Genomic DNA, 26874 nt, shown 5'->3' with positions numbered 1-26874 from the left:
TATTAAATTTTTATTTAATTAATAATTTATATTAATTATTTATATCATAATTAATATTAAATATTATTTATATTTATATTATTATATTAATTTAGCCATTGCAAAATTAGCCGTTGTAAAATTAGCCGTTGAAAACTAGCCGTTACTATGTTACTGTTATTATTAATAAATTAATATTTTGTTACTCTATATATACCACATAGATACACTTCTATTCTCACACTTTCTACTTCTCTTCTTCATCTTCTTCCAAGTTTACGAAATCAAAGTTCTGCAAATATTATTTTTTGTTCGGAAAAATGGATCCAAACCAATTCAACTCTTTCTTCAATTACTTACAAAACTTTTCTCAAATTCCAAATACCCAATAATCTCAAACCTCAAACTCTCAAGTCCCAAATCAAAAACTTCACACTATCGAATATATTTCAAAATCCAAATCCACAAAATTTAGCCATTGCAAAATTAGCCGTTGTAAAATTAGCCGTTGAAAACTAGCCGTTACTATGTTACTGTTATTATTAATAAATTAATATTTTGTTACTCTATATATACCACATAGATACACTTCTATTCTCACACTTTCTACTTCTCTTCTTCATCTTCTTCCAAGTTTACGAAATCAAAGTTCTGCAAATATTATTTTTTGTTCGGAAAAATGGATCCAAACCAATTCAACTCTTTCTTCAATTACTTACAAAACTTTTCTCAAATTCCAAATACCCAATAATCTCAAACCTCAAACTCTCAAGTCCCAAATCAAAAACTTCACACTATCGAATATATTTCAAAATCCAAATCCACAAAATCTTTCTAATTTCAATTTTTAAGCTCCTTATAATAATCAATTTCCTATATTCCAACTGCAAAATCAAAATTCACAAACACCACATTTTTTATTTTCATCCATATTTAACCCATCTATCGAAAATGTTACTCCAACTTCTTTGCCGTTTCCAACTCAATTCAGTGCATCAAGACATAACTCATTTGGTGTTGGTGGCTCTTCTAACCCATCCTCTCATACTCCTATACAATCTAGTCCAAATTCGCAATATTCAGATTTTGCCAACCCTCGTGGATTAGATGCTATCGACCTCAATGATGATGATATTGAAGATCGGAGGCACGATAGTATTCAACACTGGCATTGGGAAGAGGATGAGATGTTGATCAGTGCATGGTTAAATGTTTCAACTGACCCTATAGTTGGTACCGATCAAAAGGGAGAAACATTTTGGAGTCGAATTCATAGCTACTATGGAGAATTTTGCTCCGACATGACAAGGGGGTAGTTGCATGTAAGAAACGATGGTATAAGATCAACAAGGCTGTTGCACAATTTGCTGGTTACTACGATCAAGCTAGTTGAAACATAAGGAGTGGTTCAAACGCTGATGATATAAAGGAGTTGGCCTATAAACTTTATTCCACAAATTATGGTAAAAAATTTACTTTTGAGAGGCATTGGAACATGCTTAGGTTGGAGCAAAAATGGAGAAGCCAACTACCTACACAAAGTGACGGCTCAAAAAGAACCAAGGTTAGTGCAACTAGAGCATACTCATGCTCATCAAACCCAGAAACACCATTGGCTGACGAACCCGGTGTGGACTCTCCCGTTCGCCCACAAGGATCAAAGAAGAGCAAGCAAAAAGGTAAGAAAAAAGCACAAATATCTGAAGATTTTAGCGAAAAGAAATCATCGGTTGTTAAAAAATTATCTCTCATGGAAGATATTAAGAATGTTAGAGAAAAGGAACTAATAGATACGGAAAAAGAAAGAGAAGAGGAGAGGGAATATAGAGCAAAGATTATAGCAGTCAAAGAGAAGGAGTTACAAATTTAAGCGGCAATGAAAGAACAAGAATTACAAACTCAAGCGGCAATAAAAGAGCAAGAACTACAAATTCAGAGGTATATTAAAGAAATGGAGATAAATGCAAAAGAAAGGGAAATGGAAAGGATGGCCAAGGAAAGAGAAAGGGAAATGGATATGCAAATACTTAATGCTGACACGTCTACAATGAGTGAAAAACGACGAGCTCTTCATGAGATTGCATGTGAGAAAATAATCACCACAAGGGGAGAAACGCAAGTTAGTTGCACAATACCAAGAAGGGCAAAGAAAAAATGTGGAGCGAGCATTCGGAATGTTGCAAGCACGCTTTGCAATTATATGTGGTCCAGCTCGTTTTTGGAAAAAGAAAAAGCTTGCCAACATAATGAGAGCTTGTATTATATTGCATAATATGATTGTTGAGGATGAAAGAGACACTTATGCAGAAAATTTTGCTGAAGGCTTAAAGTACGATGATATCGAAAATGGCTTATCACAACCTCAGCTGGGAGAAGAAGCTTTTGCACCATACCATCAATTTCTCTAAAGAAATGCCCAACTTCGAAATAGGCAGCAGCATAGACAATTGAAAGAGGACTTGATTGAATACATATGGCAATTTCAAAATGCTTGTCGTCAATTATAGAGTTTAATTATGTTTTTCTTTGTATTAAGTAATTTTACAAATTAGTGTAATTTCGAATTATATATTGCGTATTATTGTTATATATGAAGTTATTTTGAGTAAAGTATCCTTTTTGTCCCCAACGTTTGGGTAACTCCTATTTGTGTCCCTAACATTTAAATCGTTCTATTTGTATCCTAACGTTTATAAAAATGATTCAATGTTATCCTACTATCAATTATACTAACAAATCAGATTATATTTTTCAATTATTCTCACTTGGATGTATTCATTCTCAATTAGGTCTCACTTGAATGTGTTCGATTTTAATATTATACCCACTATTTGTATTTAGATTCAATTATGTCCCTAGAAAAGTGAATTATGTAAATGTTGTAGGAATTAGTTTCAACTTTTGATGAGCTATTTTTTGGAGTGAATCATCGATTCTATCTCAGACATTTGTATTCTAACTTCAAGAAGAAATTTTTAAAACTCAAACTAACGCGTTCATGATGTGTAATTGACGCCAGGATAATATTGAATCACTTTTACAAACGTTAGGATACAAATAGGACGATTTAAACGTTAGGGACACAAATAGAATTTACCCTAAACGTTGGGGACAAAAACAATACTTTACTCTATTTAATATTAATATCTTTTAATAGTGAATTATTTTTAAATTTATAAATTTAAATTACATTATTGAAAAAATTAATTACATTAATTTCAAGTATTTTAATTAATTAATTAAGTGGATCACAACAGGGACTAAAGTTAGTTTCTTCTAATGGAGAAGAGAGAGATGCTTTGAGTTCTTATTTATTGTTTATGACGCAAAAGCTGATGTGGAGTTACTTTTTATGACAGGTGGGGCATAAATAAGAACTAAAAAATATATAATAAATAAATAATATAAAAAATAACAAAATATATACTAAAAGATAATTTTATTTATTAACTCTAAAATAAAATATCATAAAAATAATATTATTAAATTATTAACCTATGATACCTATATTGATGTGATATAGAAACTATAATAATAATAAATGAATTTAAGAGGTCATTGTATTATGAATGTTATTATTTATATACCTAAACACTTAACATATTGACAAACATTCACAAATTTAACTTTATAAGTAACTTGGTTTGTATTGCAGGTAAGTTTATATTCAAAGTGTTACTTTTATATGTATTTGCACAAATATTTTATATTTTTAATTGTTTATGTAAAAATTTTTATATTAAATGAGAGTTTTTATATTTGTTCAAACAATAATAGCACATTTTCTTCTTTATCATTAAAGAATGACCGTAAAATATAGTATCCTCAAATTAAATTAATATCTTGTATAATTAAAAATAGACGTAGGTATATTTATTTTAAATTATTTTTTTTAAAATAGCGTCTTTTCAAAATTAATTTATAATTTAGGATTTTAAAATACATAAAAAAATTAGTATATACTAATATTTTTACTCGTAATAATATTATGGGAATATAAATTTTTTAAAATTACGGTTCACTTTGTTCTAACAGTATAGATTATCCATGACACAAAAGATTTTATAAAATCAAACTACTTTTATAAAAAATTTCATAAATTGATAAAAGTCTCTAACTAAGAAGACCAATGTATCTGTAAATAAAAAATTAAATAATAAGATTTTTAGTTATTATTTTTATATAAAAAAATTTAATTTTTTATTAATAATTAATCTTAACATTCGTTATCTGAAATTTGAAACAATTTAACGTGTATACTTTTACATTTAATTAGGTGTTAACTATTAAGTCTGTTGCACAAATAGAAATAATTAATTTTTATACTTGCTATTTAAAATATTATTTTTTTCTATCTATGTATATAAAAATATAATTAGATATTAGTATAAAAAAATTATACTGATAGTTATAAAATTAACTCGAAATTAATTTTTTTAAAACAATTGAATCTTGATTCTAACTTTTAAGTATAACATTAGTATTCTCTCCAAATGATATGTAATAAATATTTGAAAGAAAAGAAATTCTCTCAATTTTAATAAAAGAGTGTCATGTGACATATTTGATTATTTAATTAGATAATAATATATGATACATAATATAGGTATATTTTAATTTCAATTTTAATATTTTAATTTTAATTTTAATGCAATTAAAGAATGTCATGTTGTACATTTTGATTGTCTAATTAGTAATTAGTCATTGATATTGATAATAATATATAAAATAGATAGAGTGGTTGAAAAAATGAGAGAAATAGAGAAAGAGAGAGGGAGGAGGGGAGAACTCTTTAATTTTGGAGGGAAAGATTTGATTTCAATTACAATAAGGGAGTGACATGTGGCACATTTTGGTTGTAAAATTAGTAAGGAGGAGGAAAGAATTATTTAATTTTGGAGGAAAAGATTTAATTTCAATTACACTGAGAAAGTGACATGTGGCACATTTTGATTGTAAAATTAGTAAGGAGGAGAGGAGTATCCTCAATTTTGGAAGGAAATATTTGATTTCAATTGCAATGAGAAAGTAACATGTGGTACATTTTGGTTGTAAAATTAGAGATATATAATAGATAATAGATATAATAGAATATAATAGATAATAGATAAATAAAAGGCACCATTTTAAAAAGGTTTAATTACTCTATTATTGGTCCCTATAGTTTTGTAAAATTTTCAACTAGGTCCTTATAACTTTTTTCCTTTTAATTTGGTCCCTGCACCAAATTTTTTTTTCAATTAGGTTCTTTTTCATAGTAATTAGTTTAATTGAATAGGGATCTAATTATAAAAAATTGGTGCAAGGACACAAATAAAAAGAAAAAAAAGTATAGGGACCCAATTAAAAAAAATTTAATGCAAGAACTCAATTAGAAGGAAAAAAGTATAAAGACCTAATTAAAAATTTCCCGAAATTATAAAAACCAATAGAATAATTAAACCTTTTAAAAAATTTTAAAATTTTTTTGGAACTATTTTGATATTTCTTAAATTTTTTGGAAGCTATTTTATACTTCATCCTATAGACAGATTTATCCAGATCGCACGTATGATCATTTAATGATCACGTGTGTGCGAGTCAATATTCTACTCAACAGTCGTCGTTGGTGATTAACAGATAAGAATTGTATTATCTAATGGAAGTAAATGTTACAGACTATTTTTTGAATTTTAAAATATGAGGGATTAAAACGTTCAATTTTAAAAATTTTAAAAATTGATTTGTATAATTACTCTAAACGTCACTGTTGCTCTCTACGGCCACGCTTTTGAAGCGTGGCAGAAAAGAAACCTTTGGCCACGCTTTTAAAGCGTGGCAATGGTGTACCAGCATATAGCCACGCTTTTTAAGCGTGGCCATAATGAAACCCTGTCGCCACGCTTTTAAAACGTCCTTGTTTCTCTCTATGGCCACGCTTTTGAAGCGTGGCAGAAAAAAACGTGGCCTTTTCTCTAATCAATTGCCACTCTTACAAAAGCGTGGCCGTTGATCCTTTTCGCCACGCTTTTGAAACGTGGCAAAAAAAATGGCCAAATCTCTTATCTATCGCCACCCTCATAAAAGCGTGGCCATTGACCACTTTTGGCCACGCTTTTAAAGCGTGACAAGAAAAAAGCGTGGCCATAGGCCTTTTTTCTTGTAGTGCTACTGTTTTTTTCTACCAATTGAATGTGATTTAAAATTTTATTTTATTAGAATTTCATATAAAATATAAAATGTCCAAAATATTCATATAACCTAATTCTTTTCTTTTTACACATTCACTTTCAAAGTTTCCTACATTTTAACATACACGTCTTCCTCGGCACCTCCATCCTCCTTCTCTTTACTGTTTCACCGACTAAAGCATAAGGTATGTATATGTTTTGTGAATTTAACGTAAGTGTATTCCTCCCCTTGCTTATGTTTCAATTTATATATGTTTCGTGAATTTATACGTATGTGTATGCTTTGGGAATTTAAGGTATGTGTATTGCTTTTTGTTTCAACTTTTGTTTCAATTTATTATATATTTTCGGACTTCTACTTTTTTTTATTTTGCAAACAGAAGTAAACAAATCATTACAAGTTTTCATTTTCTTTATAGGAATACATATTTAGTATTTATAAAAAAAATTGATTATTATTATGCCGTGGCATACTTAATATTTAATTATTCTACTATAAAAAATTGATTTTTATAGTAATGTTCATATCCTGATCCAAAAATATTAAGGTAGATCCAAAAAAACTAAAAGTCCACGTAAAAAGGTGGCCTCCTTACTTACCCAACGTCACAGAAGTCAGACATGACAAAGGTGGTTCTATCCTATTTATCTGAATAAGCAACCGACTCCTGAAATATCTCCTACTATTTCTCCACTTTATCTAGAAGGGAGATCTCAATAAATTTCCAAGAATAAGGAAACAGTCATCCACCATCAAAGGTGGAACTATTTTAAAAAGGTGGTTATCTTTCTACTATAAATATATTGACAAAATCTCAGGTATATTCAGACCCAACCTGCTAAAAACCTGCTTAAAATTCTTACTAACTTAAGCATCGGAGTCTCTTGCAGGTATCACCCCCACCTCCCCACAAGAAACTCGGACGACGGCGACACCTCGACACCAATACAAGTCAGACGATGCCTCAAAAGGAGTCTGGACCACACACCTAGACCCAAAAGCAACCTAATTTCAGGTAACCCTCAGAACATTGGCATCGTTGATAGGGACCAAGAAGTCTACTACACCTATGTATGACGGACAACAAGTATGAAGACGGTCATACGGCATCTGAGTCAGGACCCAGAGCCCCACAACAATGACCTGGCGCTTGCATTACCTCGACCACGGGAGAGAACAAATGCGCCCCACGGGGAGGGAATGCCAGGAAACCATCATCCACAATGGATTCACTCAGAAGTCCACCCACCTAAAGACGAAGAACCTCCCCATCCAATGGAGATATTAGGGTTGGCTCATGGACATCGCGGCCGATTGGAACAAACTTAAGCAGGAGGCTGAACGACAACGAGAAGTAGAGAGAGAACTACGAAAAGAAGTAAGATAACGAAAGAATTGGAGGAGAAACTTTCGAAGTTGGAAGCTTACCTTCGAAGATGGAACAATCGAGCAGATTGGGAGTAAAGTCCTCTTAGAGGGGAAGATCCATTTGTTGAGGAGATTATGCGAGCAAGGTTCTCAGAAATTTCAAGACTTCTGACATAGATCTCTATGACAGAATGTCTGGCCTAAGGCATTACCTCAGTAACTTCAAAAGTCTGATGTACCTAGCTAATGCTTCCAATGCAACTTGTTGCAAGGTCTTCCCAACAACATTGATTAAAGAAGTAATGAAATGATTTGACAACTTTTCATCTAAGTCAGTAACCTGCTTTAATGACCTGGCAAGGAAGTTCCTTACCCAATTGTCAATTCAGAATGATAAAGTCAAGCACGCTCCAAACCTGCTCGAGGTCAAACAAGAACTTGGAGAGACACTTCGAGATTATATGGAGAGATTCAACAAAGTCTGCTTGAAAATACAAAATTTACCCCCTAAGGTGGTAATAATGAGTTTGGTTAATGGCTTTAAAGAAGGGTCATTCTCCCAATCCATATCCAAACGACACCTGACTTCCTTGTATGAAGTACAAGAACACGAAGAAAAGCACATCGACATGGAGGAGAGTACAAGAGCGGGCAAAAAAGCACATCAACATGGAGGAGAATTCCCAACTAGAGAGCCTCCCTCGAGGCCAAAATTGTCCTACCAAACTCGGGACAAGGAAAAGGAAGCTAAGAAAAATGAGAAGTACAACTTGAAAAAGTCTCGAAGATATCACAACTGCACCTCACTTTGAGTTTCTCTTGGAGATGTTTACAGGGAGATATGTCATACAAAAATTTTTAACCTCCTTGGCCCATCAAACACAAAAGGTCAGAAGTTGGACAGAATATTGCGAGTACCACAAGCTATACAAGCATTCTACAAATGATTGTTATGACTTAAAGAATGTCATAGAAATGTTGGCTAGGGCAGGTCGGCTAGAAAGGTACATGGCCATGAGAAAAAGAAATAGGAAAAGAGATGATAATGATGGAGGACGGTGAGACTTACCCCTGTAAACTATTGAGAGGCACTTACACATGATAAATGGAGGGTTTTCAGGAGGAGAAATCTCTAAATTGTCACGTAAAAGGCATCTTAAAGAAGTATACCAAGTTAGGGAGGACAACAGAATTTTTTATTTACCCACAATCTCGTTCACCAAAAAGGATGCACAAGGGGTGACACCTGGACACGACGACCTAGTAGTAATAACAATGATCCTTGCTAATGAAAATCTCCATAGAGTTTTGGTGGACCAAGGGAGTTCGGCGGACATACTGTTTAAGCCTGCTTTCGACAAGCTCAGGCTAGAAGAAAAGAATTTGAAGGCGTATCCACACAACCATTTTGGGTTGGGAGACATGCTGATCTGACCTCTTAGATTTATCTCGTTATACACCCTCTTTAGTAAAGGCACGAGGTCAAGAACGTTAAGCATCGACTACATTGTTGTCGACGTCATGTCCGCTTATAATGCCCTAATAGGACGGTCTACTTGAAACCGACTAGCGGCAGTTGTCTCTACACCCCACCTATGTATAAAATTTCTAACTGCAAAAGGAATTACTACCATAAAGGGAGATAAAAAATTGGCAAAAAAGTGATACAATAAAAGCCTTAGTTTAAGAGGCAGTACAGATGGCAAAGAAGTCAACACTATTGAGCTCAGCGGTGTCCGAATTTGGGAAGAACTACATCCCTAACTTGAAGGAAAGATAGAAAAGGTACAAATCATGGATCATGCCAAAAGGACAACGAGTATAGGGGCCAACATAGAGGAAGGTCTAAAGGCATAGCTTGTTGATCTCTTGCAAAGGAGCTCCGACCTCTTTGCTTGGAAAGCCTTCGATAGACCCCAACCTCATGTCTCACAAGCTCGCCGTTTATCCAGATTCTCGACCTGTTCAGCAAAAGCGGTGAAAGCTCGGACCTGAAAGGACACAGGTCATGGAAAAACATGTGCAAGCTTTATTAGAAATCGGATTCATAAGAGAGGTAAAGTATCCTTTGTGGCTGGTTAACGTGATTTTGGTAAAAAGCAGAACGGGAAATAAAGGATGTGTGTTGATTACACCGACCTGAACAAAGCTTACCCTGAGGATATATACCCTCTCCCTAGCATTGATTCTCTGGTTGACTCGGCTTCAGGGTACAGGTATTTGTCCTTTATGGACACATACTCGGGATATAATCAAATTCTGATGTATAAACCAGAACAGGAAAAGACTTTTTTTTCATCAGTCCCACGGATAACTATTGTTACCTAGTAATGCCTTTCGGATTAAAGAATGCTGGAGCTACATACCAACAACTAATGAATAAGGTATTTTCTTCTCACCTAGAAAAACTCATGGAAGTATATATGGACGACATGCTCGTCAAGACCAAGGATGACCTTACTCTTTTTTCTGACCTTTCTAAGGTATTCTCCATAATAAGGAAGCATGGGATGAGATTGAACCCTTCAAATGCACCTTCGTAGTGGAGGCTGGAAAGTTCTTAGGCTTCCAGTACTGGTTTAGAAAACCACAACTGAACCAGCAAGTGCACCAGATCGTACCAAGTAATACCTCAAGTGAGTGAGGGTTGATCCCACGAGAATTGATGGACCAAGCAATAATAGTTGAGTGATTTGCTTAGTCAGACAAGCATAAAGGAATGTTCTGGATTTCAATGCATTAAATAGTAATTTAGGAATTTAGAAAGCAAACGGTAAAAGGGTTGTGAAAAGTATGTGAGAAAATAGTTATGGTTTCAGAGTTATTTATTTTTTCGAATTAACCATTCTTACCGACTACCTTAATTATGCAAGATTCAACTCATGGCAAACTTTAATTGATAAATCCTGATTTAAAGTAATTAAGTGATTGATTTGAGAATAAATTATTTTTGACTCTTATGAAAGAGGTTTAAACACGAAACGGTTTTTAAGTATTGTTTAGGGTTTTCGTTAAGTGAAAATGAATTTTTACAAAAGAGAAATGGCCTTAAGTGAAGTTGTTTTAGAATTTCTGAAAATGTTACAAAAGTGGCATTAGTTTTAAAGAAAAAATACTTGAGAAAAGGATGAAATGAAGATTTAACTTGTTTCAAAAGAATGAAATTGAAAAAAGGTCTATTTTAAATGTGCATCTATGTGATATTATTTGAGTTTAATTAATTATGAAAAAGGATTATGTTTTGAGCTTGAAAAAGGAATTGAAGTTGGTTAATTTGATTGAAGCTTTTTGTTCTGAAAAGTTTTAGAGGAGTTAAAGTATTTAAACTTGATTTGGTGAAAATGAAATGGGTTTTGAAACCTTTTGAGAATGTCTTAAATTTAAAAGTGAAGCTAGAAATTGTTTTGGGGAACTTAGTAAAATTAAAAGTGAGTTTATTTGATTGATTCTAATTAAAGAGTTATGATTTAAGAATTTTAATGAATTTAAAGTAATAAGATTAAAAATGATTATTAATTGACTAGGACGAAGGTCTTATCCCACTTGCATGTTTGAGATTGAAAATAATTATTGATTGGCAAGGATGGTGTTTGAGATTAAAATGACTGTTGATCGACAAGGACGGTGGTCTTGTCCCACTTGCGTGATTGACATCCCAAGGGAAGGTGACAAGGCACACTCTCTCTAAGATCAGCTTGTGACAAGCTTGAAATGTTCCTCTTAGGGATGTGGTGGGCTGTTCCGCCCATGTTCTCTTTGATTGTAAGGTGACAGGGCACTCTCTCTCTGAGATAGGTGACATGGCACTTTCCTTTTGAGACAGAATGATACCTCCAGTGAGAAAGTGACAAGACACTCTCCCTCTGAGACCATAATATTTTTCCTTCTGGAGATGGACAACAGAGAGACCATGTCTGTATTAGCTATCGAATGTGTCGAATTTTGCCAATTTAACTGACACTTCATTTATTTGTCATTATTTGGGTGTGCTTAATTGTCTTTGATTTGTCTATGTGAATATTTCTGTTTAACTGCTAATTGCTATATTCGCTGTAATTGTATTTGAACTTCATTACTTGTGATTGTGACTGGTTGATTCAAATTATGGTGAATGTGTTGCGGTGTATGTTGGGTCGGAGGCCGTGATTTGATTATATGTTGGGTCGGAGGCTGTGATTTGATTATGTTTGGGCCGGAGGCCGTAAATGGGTAAGCTATATGTCTTTGTAACTTTGATGAGAATGGTTCTTTGGTATGTAGTAAAATCTTTTGGATATTGTGTTTGATTGGCTTTTATAAATTTAAAATATGAATTTCGTTTTTTGACAACTAATTGTTGATTTTCGAAAATGGTCACTGCGGTTGAAAACGACTTTATTTTATATATCTTCGTATGACAATTCTAAAACTCTTCTGGTAAAATCGTGTGATTAAGTTTTCACCCCTTACAGATTTCTCGCCTTTATTGTTATATTTTTTGTAAGAGGGATATGAGTCATATTGTAATAATATATACAAATTTAATATTTGTAGTTACTTGTATAAGAATATATATATATAAGTGCTGTTTGTATGTATGTACATTTTGAAAAAAAGTATTTTCAGTATTTTTAAAGAAAACAGCAATACCGTTTCGAGTTAAAAACTCATATTTTATTATTAAGTATATAAAATTCGTCGTAATATCCTTACTATCAGAGTGGCGTAGTCGAAAACGTGATATTATAATAGTAAAGATGTTACAGATATATAGATAGAGTTACTAATCTTTGTTGAAATGAAAAATTTTAAATTTTATTTTAATAAGAATAAATTCCTTCTTACTAATTATAATATTATATATTACCTGGGAGGGAGTTGGCAGGAATTCCAGGATTTTCATATGATCCCGAGTGGTATAAATAGCTTAGAAAACACTTATCAAGATATATCCGAGCAGAAATGGAGGCAGAGCACTCTTCCTTGGCAAAACGTACCGCATCACTGATACACTCGTTGCACTCGCAAGTGTCCGAGTCACTCTCACACTGCGCCATCAACTCCACCCATTCGTAATTGTTTCTGTAGAATCTATCCTCACTCTTCGCAATCTCATTTTCAAGTGCCGCGAATGCATTCTCCAACAACTCTCTGAACTTGAAATACGCCTCGTTATCACTGATTGGTTCTCCACACTCCTTATGAACGATAATACTGTTACCTATCTTATACAGTTATACGTATAATAAGTACTGAATACATAGATCCCATACACAAATATGATAATTAAAAAAGAAAAAAATTAATAACTGTTTTAATTCTTAGAGTATGGACTAAATTTTAATTTAATTTTTAATATTTTTAATATTTTATTGGCTTGGAATTTTTTACGAGAAGAACAGAAAAGCAAAATCTTTTAAGAAGATTTTGATTATATTTTTCTAATGCAAAAATAAAAAGATATGGCTTAATTAATAATGTTGTTAGTTACCAAAAAAATAATTAATAATGTTGTTAATATTTACGTCACTCATTCAATTAACTATTAGTGTCAAATTTAATCGTGAGATAATATTAAATCAATTTAAAATTTTTTGAGGTTGAAATAAAATTAAAATTATAGGGATTAAATTAAGATTTGACCGAATCTTTAAAATAAAAAATAGTACTTTACTTTTAAAAAAATAAAGAAATATTTAATTCTTAATATTTTAGGCTAAATCTTAATTTTATCCTTTAAAATATCTTATTTTTATTTTAAAAGTCTTATTTTGTTTTATTTTAATTTTTTGGTCAAAATAAATTTCTTTTTAAAACTATTAAAGGGACAATCTGAGTTTAGGTCTGACCCGCCTAAACCTACGAGTTATACATGATGACCCGTTTTCTTTTTTATATATTTTTATTTTTAAGCACGAATCATTCATGACCAGTCCAACATGAAATAGACTAATTCGTTTATTTTTTTTGTTCACACGTTTTTATTTTCAAGCATGCACAATTCATCACTAGAGTATAGACCAACAGGTCAAACGGCCATTTATTTCTTTATTTTTTAAAAAAATTAGATAAAATATCGAATTATTTAGACTAACTTTTTTTTAACAAAAAAGTTATTTGTCGCAAAAAAATCTTAAACAAAGTATTTTTTTTAGTTACGGTATCTTTTATCCTAACAGACTAAGTACTAATCTGTCGTGAATCTGAGTTTTATCATTTAAGAGTCTGTCATTGGTCAATGAGTTGTTGCATGCATAAGGCGAGATTCGAACTCTCAATACTTATTTAAGCGGATGAGTAAAACAAATCGTCTGTTTAACTCACAGGCTAACCCGTTTATTTTGTAATTTTTTCGAGTTAATCTAGTTCAGCCTGTTTAACCTAAAATTTAAACGGGTTTGATTTAGAGACAAAAGCTTGTCCGTTTAAACGAGTAAACGGATTGACCTAATGAATTTAATTTATTTTGACCGTCTTAATTTTTTTTAAGTATCATCTCCTAAATTATAATTTTCTTTTATGTAGTGGCAAAAATTGTAATTATAATAATTATGATAGTTGTTGTAGTAAATTTAAAAATGAAAGTGACTGTTAAAAATTAAATAAAAATATTAAACATTAGACTTACAAATATTTTAATATTATAATATTAAACTTAACAATTGTGCTACAACCTATTTATCACACACGTACTACCAATTCTTGGTCGGTTTGGTCCTCCCCTCTCTCCGTCCTAAGGCTCGGAATCGGTACTCCGTACTGCCAATTGATAATAACATAACGTTGTTATTTTCCTCCTTTGGCCTACTTCAACTAAGAATGTAAGTTTAAATATCTTTTAACAAATTACGATACTAAACACATTTTATTTAAGAGAAATTTTAGGTGATTAATATTTTGTTTTTGTCTTATATTTAAACTAATATTAGTCAGTTCTTTTTCTTGACACTTAATTAGGGATGGTCATGATTAAGTTTTTTCATAAACTAAAATTAAAATTGCATCAAACCACTTTTTTAAATAGTAAGTTGGCTTTAAACTATTTTATAATATGATATACCAGTTTACACCAGTTCACAAAAAATAAAATTAGTTTAAACTAGTTTGAAAAAAAAAAACAATTTTTAACATAGAAACCGTATATATATATAAAGATTTTAACCCGGTAGTTTGCCTGGGCAGGCAGGGTCCCTGAAGCTGGATCGGCCGACATGGTTCTCGGACCGGTTTGGAGAAAAGAAAACACTGCTTGATGAAAACAAGTTTTATTTGGTTTTTAACCAAACAAAATCACAAAAACTAATTTTTAATAAATTGAAAAAATACTATAACTTCAGTTTAATTTTTAATTTAAAAAAAAATTGTTTTATATAAAATGATTTGATTCAATTTCAGATCAATCTGGTTAAACTGAAAATCCTTTAATTTTAACACTTCTAACCTATATAAGTGTAGTATTCAAATTTTTTACTTATTTTCCACTTCTTTTCTCAACCCTAAACGTATACTTTCGTGGCGGAAATTTTTTAAAGACTTGTTTGATACTTTTCTTTCATAAAGACCTACTTAATTATCATACAATTCAAAATATAAAATAGAAATATTTTAATGATTTGTTTATTAATAAAAATAATTCATTTATATATTGTTTATACTCTGACCTAAAGAGTGGTTCCCATGGAGAAGGTACGTCAAGAAATCTACAACCTCGGCGAATCCATTTAGAGGTATATCCACCAGAAAATGAAAAGATCCCGCATCTAACCGAGATCATGGGATTCGTACACGGGCACCATGGCTGATTAGAGCAACTTGAGTAGGAGATTAAGCGATACAGAGAAGCGGAAAGAGATTTGCAAAAGAGGTATGACGACAAAGAAAGTTGGAAGAAAAATCCTAAAAACTAAAAGTCGATCTTCGAAGTTTGAGTAATCAGGCAGATCGAGAGGAAAACCTCTTGGAGGAGAAGATCCATTCATTGAAGAGATCATGCGGGCTACGGTTCCTATGAACTTCAAAAGCCCCTACATGGACATCTACGATGGAACGACCAACCCGAGACACCACCTCAGTAATTTTAAAAGTCGGATGACTTGGCTGACGCGTCCAATGCAACTCGTTGCGATGAAGTGGTTTGATAGTCTACCACATATGTTGGTAACTCGTTTTTGACGACCTAGCAAGAAAGTTTTTCACCCGTTTTTCGATCCAAAAAGATAAAATTAAACATGATCCTAGCCTACTAGGGATCAAACAAGAAGTTGAAGAAACTCTTCGAGTTTACACAGAGTGATTCAACAAAGTCTGTTTGGAGATCCAAAATTAACCCATAGAAGCAGTGATAATGGGGTTGTTTAACAGCCATAGAGAAGGGCCATTTTCTCAATCTATATTCAAGCGACATCCGACCTCTTTGTATGAACTACAAGAATTAGTTGAGAAGTACATTAACATAGAGGAGAAGTCCCGACTTAGAGAGCCAGTTCCAAGGAAAACCCTCCCTACCAAGCTCAGGACGAAGATACAAAAGCGAAGAAAAAAAAAGGAATACAACTTAGAAAAGCTTCAAAGATATCACAACTACACCCCACTCCATGTTTCTCTTGTTGACATCTATAGAAAAATCTGCCACGCTGAAAAACTTCCAACCCCTCGTCCTATTAAGCACAAGAAAGTTGGAAGTTGGATAAAATATTATGAGTAACATAAACTATATGGGCATTCTACCAATTATGGTTGTGATCTGAAAAATGTGATAGAGAAACTAGCCAGAGAAGGTCGGTTAGAGAGGTACCTCGCTGAAAGGTCAGACGATCCGGGAAAAAGGAAGAGGGGTGACGAAGATAGGGGTCGACGAGATTGTACAATACTTTTTTATTTTTCAATTACTAAAATTATACAAAATATTTCAATTATAATAAAATTACTTAAGAATCTTGTATTTTGTGACAAACAAATAACTTGTTACAAACAATATTGAATTTTGTGACAAATTAATTTTTTGTTACAAAATAATTGGAGTTTTTGAAACAAATGGATATTTTGTTACAAAATATTTTAAACTTTTGCAATAACTTCATCTTTCGTTACAAAATATTTTAAATTTTGCAATAAAATACTGGTTCGTTACAAAAGTCAATATAATTTGTAACAAAAAATCAAGTCGTTACAAAATATCAAAACGTTTTGTAACAAATTGTATTGTTGTTACAAAACATTATTATTATGTAACAATTACTAATTTTTGTTACAAAAAATAATTTTTTGTAACAATTTTAAATTTGTTACAAAGTTTTTGTTACAAATGTTTCATTTTCTTGTAGTGATGATAGTTGGAGAATTTACAGGAGGAGGGGTAACCAAGTCTTTTCACAAAAGACATCTAAAAGAAGTCTACCAAATCGATGAAGAATGTGAAGTTTCTGACTTACCCATAATCTCTTTCACGAAAGAAGATGCTCAAGGAATGACCCTAGGGCAAGACGATCATGTTGTAATTACAATAATACTTGCCAATGCAAATCTCTACAGAACTCTAGTAGATCAAGGGAGCTCGGCCGACATCTTATTCAAGCCTGCTTTTGACAAGCTACGGTTAGAAGAGAAAGAACTAAGAGCCTATCCCGACAATCTATTCAACCCTTGGCTTCATCTCCTTACATACCACTTTCGGTAAAGGGTTGAAGTCCAGAACTTTGAGCATAGAATACATTTTGGTCGACGTAGCATTAGCCTATAATGCATTGATAGGTTGAACAATGTTGAACTGACTAGCTGTGGTTGTTTTCACCCCTCATCTCTGCATGAAATTTTTGACTTCAGAGAGAATTGTCACCATAAGAGGAGATCAGAAGTTGGCATGAAAATACTATAATGAGAGCTTGAATTTACGGGAAAGCATAAAGGGTAAAGAAGTCAACATTATTGAGCTCGGCGGTTCCGAACACGAGAAGAGCTACGACCATACCCTGGTGAAAAAATTGAAGAGTTACAAATGGGAGACCCGGCAGAGAAAATAACAAGTATAGGAGCCTACATCAGGGAAGAATTAAAAGTGGATCTCATTAAACTCTTACAACAAAACTCCGACCTCTTCGCACGCAAAGCCTCCGATATGCCGGGGAACCTTGACCTTATGTGTCTTGCTGTCTACCTGGGCTCATGACCTGTTCAACAGAAGTGACAGATGCTCGGCCCTGCCAAAAGCATGATAACTTCCACGTGACACTCCCAGAGGAGTTCATCACCATCACTTCACCTTGGCCATTTGCAAAATGGGGCTTAGACCTCCTCAGGCCATTTTCACAGGCCCCGGACAAGTAAAGTACCTCATAGTGGGTACTGATTATTTCACTAAATGGATCGAGACGGAACCTTTAGCAACCATCACAACTCAAAGAAGTTAGAGGTTCGCCTACAAGAACATTGTCACCCAGTTTGGAGTTCCACACTCTATCACCACGGATATTGGAACTTAGTTCACCAACTCAACCTTTAGAAGCTTGGTAGAAAGCCTCAAGATTAAGCAATGATGAGCGGATAATTTATACGCTTTTTGGCATTGTTTTTACATAGTTTTCAGTATGATTTAGTTAGTTTTTAGTATATTTTTATTAGTTTTTAATTAAAAATAACATTTCTGGACTTTACTATGAGTTTGTGTGTTTTTTTGTGATTTCAGGTATTTTCTGGCTGAAATTGAGGGACCTGAGCAAAAATCAGATTCAGAGGTTGAAGAAGGACTGCAGATGCTGTTGGATTCTGACCTCCCTTTACTCAAAGTAGATTTTCTGGATCTACAGAACTCCAAATGGCGCGCTTTCAATTGCGTTGGAAAGTAGACATCCAGGGCTTTCCAGCAATATATAATAGTCTATTCTTTGCCCGAGTTTAGATGACATAAATTGGCGTTCAACGCCAGTTCCATGCTGCATTCTGGAGTCAAACGCCAGAAACAGGTTGCAAAGTGGAGTTCAACGCCAGAAACACGTTACAAACTGGCGTTCAACTCCAAGAATGACCTCTCCACGTGTAAACTTCAAGCTCAGCCCAAGCACACACCAAGTGAGCCCCAGAAGTGGATTTCTGCATCATTTACTTATTTCTGTAAACCCTAGTAACTAGTTTAATATAAATAGGACTTTTTACTATTGTATTTACATCTTTGGATTATCTTTTGATCCTTTGATCATGTTTTGGGGGCTGGCCTCTCGGCCATGCCTGAATCTTTCACTTATGTATTTTTCAACGGTAGAGTTTCTACACACCATAGATTAAGGTGTGGAGCTCTGCTGTTCCTCAAAGATTAATGCAAAGTACTATTGTTTTTTTATTCAATTCAACTTATTCCGCTTCTAAGATATTCATTCGTACTTCAATATGATGGATGTGATGATCGTGACAGTCATCATCATTCGCAACTTATGAACGCGTGCCTGACAACCACTTCCGTTCTACCTTAGATTGAATGGATATCTCTTGGATATCTAATACAGGGGACCGAGTCCGAGTTATTAGTGTCTTCGTGGTATAAGTTAGAACCCATGGATGGCCATTCCTGAGATCCGGAAAGTCTAAACCTTGTCTGTGGTATTCCGAGTAGGATCTGGGAAGGGATGGCTGTGACGAGCTTAAAACTCGCGAGTGTTGGGCGTAGTGACAGACGCAAAAGGATCAATGGATCCTATTCCCGTATGATCGAGAACCGACAGATGAATAGCCGTGCCGTGACAGAGCATCTTGGACCATTTTCACTGAGAGGACGGGAAGTAGCCATTGACAACGGTGATGCCCAACATACAGCTTGCCATGGAAAGGAGTAGGATTGATTGGATGAAGACAGCAGAAAAGCAGAGATCAGAGGAACGAAAGCATCTCTATACGCTTATCTGAAATTCTCACCAATGAATTACATAAGTACCATTATCCTATTTTATATTTTATTTATTTTCATCCACTATAATTTCTTAATACAATTTAATCCTCCTGACTGAGATTTACAAGGTCACCATAGCTTGCTTCAAGCCGACAATCTCTGTGGGATCGACCCTTACTCACGTAAGGTTTATTACTTGGACGACCCAGTGCACTTGCTGGTTAGTTGTACGAAGTTGTGAAACAAATATAAGATCATGAACGTGCGTATTGAGTTTTTAGCGCCGTTACCAAGGAATGGAATGATCACAATTTTGCACACCAAGTTTTTGGCGCCGTTGCTGGGGATTGTTCGAGTTTGGACAACTGACGGTTCATCTTGTTGCTCAGATTAGGTAACTTTATTTTAATTTTAACCTTTTTGTTTTTATTTCTTAATTCTCAAAAAAAAATTCTTCTTTTTCGTTTTTCCCAATTAATTTTCGAAAAAAAAATAATACAAAAAATTTTACAAAATTATAAAACCAAAAATATTTTTGATGTTTCTTGTTTGAGTCTAGAGTCAATTTTTAAGTTTGGTGTCTTGCATGTGTTTCTTTTTTCTCAAGAATTTTCGAAAATTCATCATATGTTCTTCATGATCTTCAAGTTGTTCTTGGCCAGTCTTCTTGTTTGATCTTCATATTTTCTTGTTTTGTGTCTTTTCTTGTTTTTCATATGCATTTTTAATTTGTTAGTGTCTAATTATTGAAAATTTCTAAGTTTGGTGTCTTGCATGTTTTTTCTTTTCTTAAAAATTTTCAAAAATAAGTCTTGATGTTCATCTTGATCTTCAAAGTGTTCTTGGTGTTCATCTTGACATTCATAGTGTTCTTGCATGCATTGTGTGTTTTGATTCATAATTTTTATGTTATGAGTCTTTTTCATGTTTTTCTTTTTCTTCATTAAAAATTCAAAAATCAAAAAAATATATTTCCCTTTTTCTCTCTTAAAATTTCGAAAATTTGGATTGACTTTTTCAAATTTTATGAGTCAAATCTAATTTTCAATTTAAAAATCCTATCTTTTTCAAAACTTTTTCAAAAAAATCAAATCTTTTTCAAATTTTCCTTAATAATTTCGAAATTTTTTAAAAATTGATTTTCAAAAATCTTTTTCTTATCTTTATTCCATGATTTTCGAAATTAATACTAACATTTAATATGATTGTTGAAAAATTTCAAGTTGTTACTTGCCTTTTAAGAAAAGATTAATCTTTAAATTTTTAAAATCAAATCTTTTTGTTTCTTGTTAGTCAAGTAATCAACTTTAATTTTCAAAATCAAATCTTATGAGTCAAATCAAATTTTCAATTTAAAAATCCTATCTTTTTCAAAACTTTTTCAAAAAAATCAAATCTTTTTCAAATTTTTCTTAATAATTTCGAAATTTTTTAAAAAATAATTTTCAAAAATCTTTTTCTTATCTTTATTCCATGATTTTCGAAATTAATACTAACATTTAATATGATTGTTGAAAAATTTCAAGTTGTTACTTGCCTTTTAAGAAAAGATTAATCTTTAAAATTTTAAAATCATATCTTTTTGTTTCTTGTTAGTCAAGTAATCAACTTTAATTTTAAAAATCAAATCTTTTTGTTTCTTGTTAGTCAAGTAATCAACTTTAATTTTCAAAATCAAATCTTTTTAAATTTCTTTTTCAACCCTTTTTCAAAATAATTTTCAATCATATCTTTTTCGAAATCAAATTTAAAATGTTTTCTAACTTCTTTTCTAACTTCCTATCTTTTCAAAATTTGACTTTCAAATTTTTTTCAATCAATCTTATCTTTTTGTTTCAATCACATCTTTTTCAAATTTCAATCTTATCTTTCCAAAATTTGATTTTCAAAATCTCTTAACCACTTAACTTTTTGTTTGATTCTTATCTTTTTCAAAACTGCCCAACTAACTTTCTACCTCTCTAATTTTCGAAAATACCTCCCTCTTTTTCAAAAATTCTTTTTAATTAACTAATTGTTTTAAATTTTAATTTTTAATTTAATTTCAATTTCAATTTTCAAATTTTTTTAAATTTAATTTTTAATTTTAATTTTATTTTAATTTTTGAAATTTCTTCCTCTCTCATCTTATTCTATTTATTTATTTATTCATTCACTAACACATCTCCTCATCTCAAATTACTGCTCCTATCCTCACTCTTGTGTTTGGATTATCCATTCTTCTTCACCCTTATTCCCTTTCTTCTTCTACTAACAACAAGGAACCTCTTTACTGTGACATAGAGGATTCATCTTCTTTTCTATTCCCTTCTTTTTCATATGAGCAGGAGCAAGGACAAGAATATTCTTGTTGAAGCAGATCCTGAACCTGAAAGGACTCTGAAAAGAAAACTAAGAGAAGCTAAAATACAGCAATCCAGAGACAACCTTACAGAAATTTTTGAAAAGGAAAAGGAGATGGCAGCCGAAAATAATAATAATGCAAGGAGGATGCTTTGTGACTTTACTGCACCTAATTCCAATTTACATGGAAGAAGCATCTCCATTCCTGCCATTGGAGCAAATAATTTTGAGCTGAAACCTCAATTAGTTTCTCTGATGCAGCAGAACTGCAAGTTTCATGGACTTCCATCTGAAGATCCTTTTCAGTTCTTAACTGAATTCTTGCAGATCTGTGATACTGTTAAGACCAATGGGGTTGATCCCGAGGTCTACAGGCTTATGCTTTTCCCGTTTGTTGTAAGAGACAGAGCTAGAGTGTGGTTGGACTCTCAACCCAAAGATAGCCTGAACTCTTGGGATAAGCTGGTTACGGCTTTCTTAGCCAAGTTCTTTCCTCCTCAAAAGCTTAGTAAGCTTAGAGTGGATGTTCAAACCTTCAGACAGAAGGAAGGTGAATTCCTCTATGAAGCTTGGGAGAGATACAAGGAACTGACCAAAAGGTATCCTTCTGACATGCTTTCAGAATGGACCATCCTGGATATATTCTATGATGGTCTGTCTGAGCTATCAAAGATGTCACTGAACCATTCTGCAGGTGGATCCATTCACCTAAAGAAAATGCCTACAGAAGCTCAAGAACTCATTGACATGGTTGCAAATAACCAATTCATGTACACTTCTGAAAGGAATCCTGTGAATAATGGGACGCCTATGAGGAAGGGAGTTCTTGAAATTGATACTCTGAATGCCATATTGGCTCAGAATAAAATATTGACTCAGCAAGTCAATATGATTTCTCAGAGTCTGAATGGAATGCAAGCTGCATCCAATAGTACTTAAGAGGCATCTTCTGAGGAAGAAGCTTATGATCCTGAGAACCCTGCAATAGCAGAGGTGAATTACATGGGTGAACCTTATGGAAACACCTATAATCCCTCATGGAGAAATCACCCCAAATCTCTCATGGAAGGATCAACAAAAGCCTCAACAAGGCTTTAATAATGGTGGAAGAAACAGGTTTAGCAATAGCAAGCCTTTTTCATCATCCACTCAGTAAAAGACAGAGAGTTCTGAGTAGATCCCATCTAGCTTAGCAAACATAGTCTCTGATCTATCTAAGGTCACTTTAAATTTCATGAATGAAACAAGGTCCTCCATTAGAAATCTGGAAGCACAAGTGGGCCAACTGAGTAAAAGGATCATTGAAACCCCTCCTAGTACTCTCCTAAGCAATACAGAAGAAAACCCAAAAGGAGAGTGCAAGGCCATTGAATTGATCATCATGGCCAAACCTGCAAGGGAGGGAGAGGACGTGAATCCCAGTGAGGAAGATCTCCTGGGACGTCCAGAGATCAATAAGGAGTTTCCCTCTGAGGAACCAAAGGAATCTGAGACTCATCTGGAGACCATAGAGATTCCATTGAACCTCCTTATGCCATTCATGAGCTCTGATGAGTATTCTTCTTCTGAAGAGAATGAAGATGTTACTGAAGAGCAAGTTGCCAAGTACCTTGGTGCAATCATAAAGCTGAATGCCAAATTATTTGGTAATGAGACTTGGAAAGATGAACCTCCCTTGCTCATCAATGAACTAAGTGATCTGGATCAACTGAAATTGCCTCAGAAGAAACAGGATCCTGGAAAGTTCTTAATACCTTGTACCATAGGCACCATGACCTTTGAAAAGGCTCTATGTGACCTTGGGTCAGGGATAAACCTCATGCCACTCTCTGTAATGGAGAAACTGGGAATCTTTGAGGTGCAAGCTGCCAGAATCTCATTAGAGATGGCAGACAACTCAAGAAAATAGGCTTATGGACAAGTAGAGGACGTGTTAGTAAAGGGTGAAGGCCTTTACATCCCTGTTGATTTCATAATCCTAGACACTGGGAAGGATGAGGATGAATCCATCATCCTTGGAAGACCTTTCCTGGCCACAGCAAGAGCTATGATTGATGTGGACAGAGGAGAGTTGATCCTTCAACTGAATAAGGATAACCTTGTGTTTCAAACTCAAGGATCTCCTTCTGTAACCATGGAGAGGAAGCATGAAAAGCTTCTCTCAGTGCAGAGTCAACCAAAGCCCCCACAATCAAACTCTAAGTTTGGTGTTGGGAGGCCTCAGCCAAACTCTAAGTTTGGTGTTGAACCCCCACATCCAAACTCTAAGTTTGGTGTTGGGAGTCTACAAAATTGACCTGATCACCTGTGTCGCTCCATGAGAGCCCACTGTCAAGATATTGACATTAAAGAAGCGCTTGTTGGGAGACAACCCAATGTTATTTAATCATTTTTATTTTATTTTCTCTTTGTTATTACATGTTTTATTAGGTTGATGATCATGTAGAGTCACAAAAACTACTAAAAAATCGAAAACAACATTGAAAACAGAACACCCTGGAGGAAGGGCTTACTGGCGTTTAAACGCCAGTAAGGAGCATCTGGCTGGCGTTTAACGCCAGAACAGAGCATGAAACTGGCGTTAAACGCCAGAAACAAGCAGCAGTCTGGCGTTTAAACGCCAGGATTGCACCCCAGAGAAAAACTGGCGTTCAACGCCAGAAACATGCTGCAGACTGGCGTTGAACGCCCAAAACAAGCATAGAAGTGGCGTTTAACGCCAGAAACATGCTGCAATCTGGCGTTAAACGCCAGGATTGCCTACAGAGGGCGTTTACACGCCTAATTGGAGCAGGGATGATTAAAGTCCTTGGCCCCACAGGATCTCCTCAGGATCTGTAGACCCCACAGGATCCCCACCTACCTCCACTCACCTTCCCTCCTCATAATCCTATATCACCCTTTCCCAAGAACTCTTCACCACTCACATCCATTACTCCCCTAAAACCATCATACAACCCACCTACACCCACCCACTCAAATTCAAACCATCAACACACCTCCATCTCTCCTTCTTCTCATCCTTTCTTTCTTCTTTTGCTCGAGGACGAGCAAACATTTTAAGTTTGGTGTGGAAAAAGCATTGCTTTTTTGTTTTTCCATAACCATTGATGGCACCTAAGGCCAGAGAAACCTCTAGAAAGAGGAAAGGGAAGGCAATTGCTTCCACCTCTGAGTCATGGGAGATGGAGAGATTCATCTCTAAGGTTCATCAAGACCACTTCTATGAAGTTGTGGCCGAGAAGAAAGTGATCCCTGAGGTTTCTTTCAAACTAAAAAAGAATGAGTATCCGGATATCCGACTTGAAATCCAAAGAAGAGGTTGGGAAGTTCTAACCAACCCCATTCAACAAGTCGGGATCTTAATGGTTCAAGAGTTCTATGCAAACACATGGGTTACTAGGAACCATGATCAAAGTGTGAACCCGAACCCAAAGAATTGGCTTACCATGGTTTAGGGGAAATACTTAGATTTCAGTCCGGAGAATGTGAGGCTGGCGTTCAACTTGCCAATGATGGAAGAGAACACACGCCCCTACACTAGAAGAGTCAACTTTGATCAAAGGCTGGACCAAGTCCTCATGGACATATGTGTGGAAGGAGCTCAATGGAAAATTGACTCAAAAGGCAAGCCGGTTCAACTAAGAAGGCTTGACCTCAAAACAGTAGCTAGAGGATGGTTGGAGTTCATTCAACGCTCAATCATTTCTACTAGCAACCGGTCTGAAGTTACTATAGACTGGGCCATCATGATCCATAGTATCATGATTGGGGAGGAAGTGGAAGTTCATGAGATTATACCTCAAGAACTCTACAAGGTGGCTGACAAGTCCTCCAACTTGGCAAGGTTAGCCTTTCCTCACCTCATTTGCCACCTCTGCAATTCGGCTGGGAAACATAGAGGGAGACATCCTCATTGAAGAGGATAAGCCCATCACTAAGAAAAAAATGGAGCAAACAAGAGAGCATGGACCTCAACATGAGCATGAGAAAATTCCTCACCATGAAATCCCCGAGATGCCTCAAGGGATGCACTTTCCTCCACAAAACTATTGGGAACAAATCAACACTTCCCTAGGTGAATTAAGTTCCAACATGGGACAATTAAGGGTGGAAAATCAAGATCACTCTATCATCCTCCATGAAATTAGAGAAGATCAAAGAGCTATGAGGGAGGAGCAAGAAAGACAAGGAAGAGACATAGAGGAGCTCAAAAGCACCATTGGTTCTTCAAGAAGAGGAAGACGCCACCCTCACTAAGGTGGACTCATTCCTTAATCTCCTTGTTTATTTATTTTCCTGTTTTTCGATTTTTATGCTTTATGTTTGTTTATGTTTTTGTCTTCATGATCACTAGTATTTAAGTGTCTATGCCTTAAAGTTATGAATGTCCTATGAATCCATCACCTCTCTTGAATGAAAAATGTTTTAATTACAAAAGAACAAGAAGTACATGGTTTCAAATTCATCCTTGAAACTAGTTTAATTATTTTGATGTGGTGACAATACTTTTTGTTTTCTGAATGAATGCTTGAACAGTACATATGTCTTTTGAAGTTGTTGTTTAATAATGTTAAATATGTTGGCTCTTGAAAGAATGATGAACAGGAGAAATGTTATTTGATAATCTGAAAAATCATAAAAATGATACTTTAAGCAAGAAAAAGCAGTAAATACGAAAGCTTGCAGAAAAAAATGGCGAAAAAAAATAGAAAAAGAAAAAGCAAGCAGAAAAAGCCAAAAGCTCTTTAAACCAAAAGGCAAGAGCAAAAAGCCAATAGCCCTTAAAACCAAAAGGCAAGGGTAATAAAAAGGATCCAAGACTTTGAGCATCAGTGGATAGGAGGGCCTAAAGGAATAAAATCCTGGCCTAAGCGGCTAAACTAAGCTGTCCCTAACCATGTGCTTGTGGCGTGAAGGTGTCAAGTGAAAACTTGAGACTGAGCGGTTAAGGTCAAGGTCCAAAGCAAAAGAAGAGTGTGCTTAAGAACCCTGGACACCTCTAATTGGGGACTTTAGCAAAGCTAAGTCACAATCTGAAAAGGTCCACCCAGTTATGTGTCTGTGGCATTTATGTATCCGGTGGTAATACTGGAAAACAAAGTGCTTAGGGCCACGGCCAAGACTCATAAAGTAGCTGTGTTCAAGAATCAACATAT

General features: G+C 34.3%; 1 protein-coding gene across 1 annotated transcript in view; it reads right to left on the bottom strand.

Moving 5' to 3' along the window:
* The window catches only part of LOC107616907 (cysteine-rich repeat secretory protein 11-like), a 48270-nt gene that overhangs the window by 14279 nt on the left and 7117 nt on the right, over positions 1-26874 (bottom strand). Inside the window, exon 2 of the mRNA XM_016318788.2 lies at positions 12365-12718. Coding sequence (XP_016174274.1) covers positions 12365-12718 — 354 coding nt within the window. The remainder of the gene's footprint in view (positions 1-12364; positions 12719-26874) is intronic.

This window comes from Arachis ipaensis, chromosome B09, assembly GCF_000816755.2.
Source record: "Arachis ipaensis cultivar K30076 chromosome B09, Araip1.1, whole genome shotgun sequence".
NCBI lineage: Eukaryota > Viridiplantae > Streptophyta > Magnoliopsida > Fabales > Fabaceae > Arachis > Arachis ipaensis.
The sequence above is the reverse complement of the archived record's forward strand: the minus strand, read 5'-3'. Positions and strand labels throughout refer to the sequence as shown.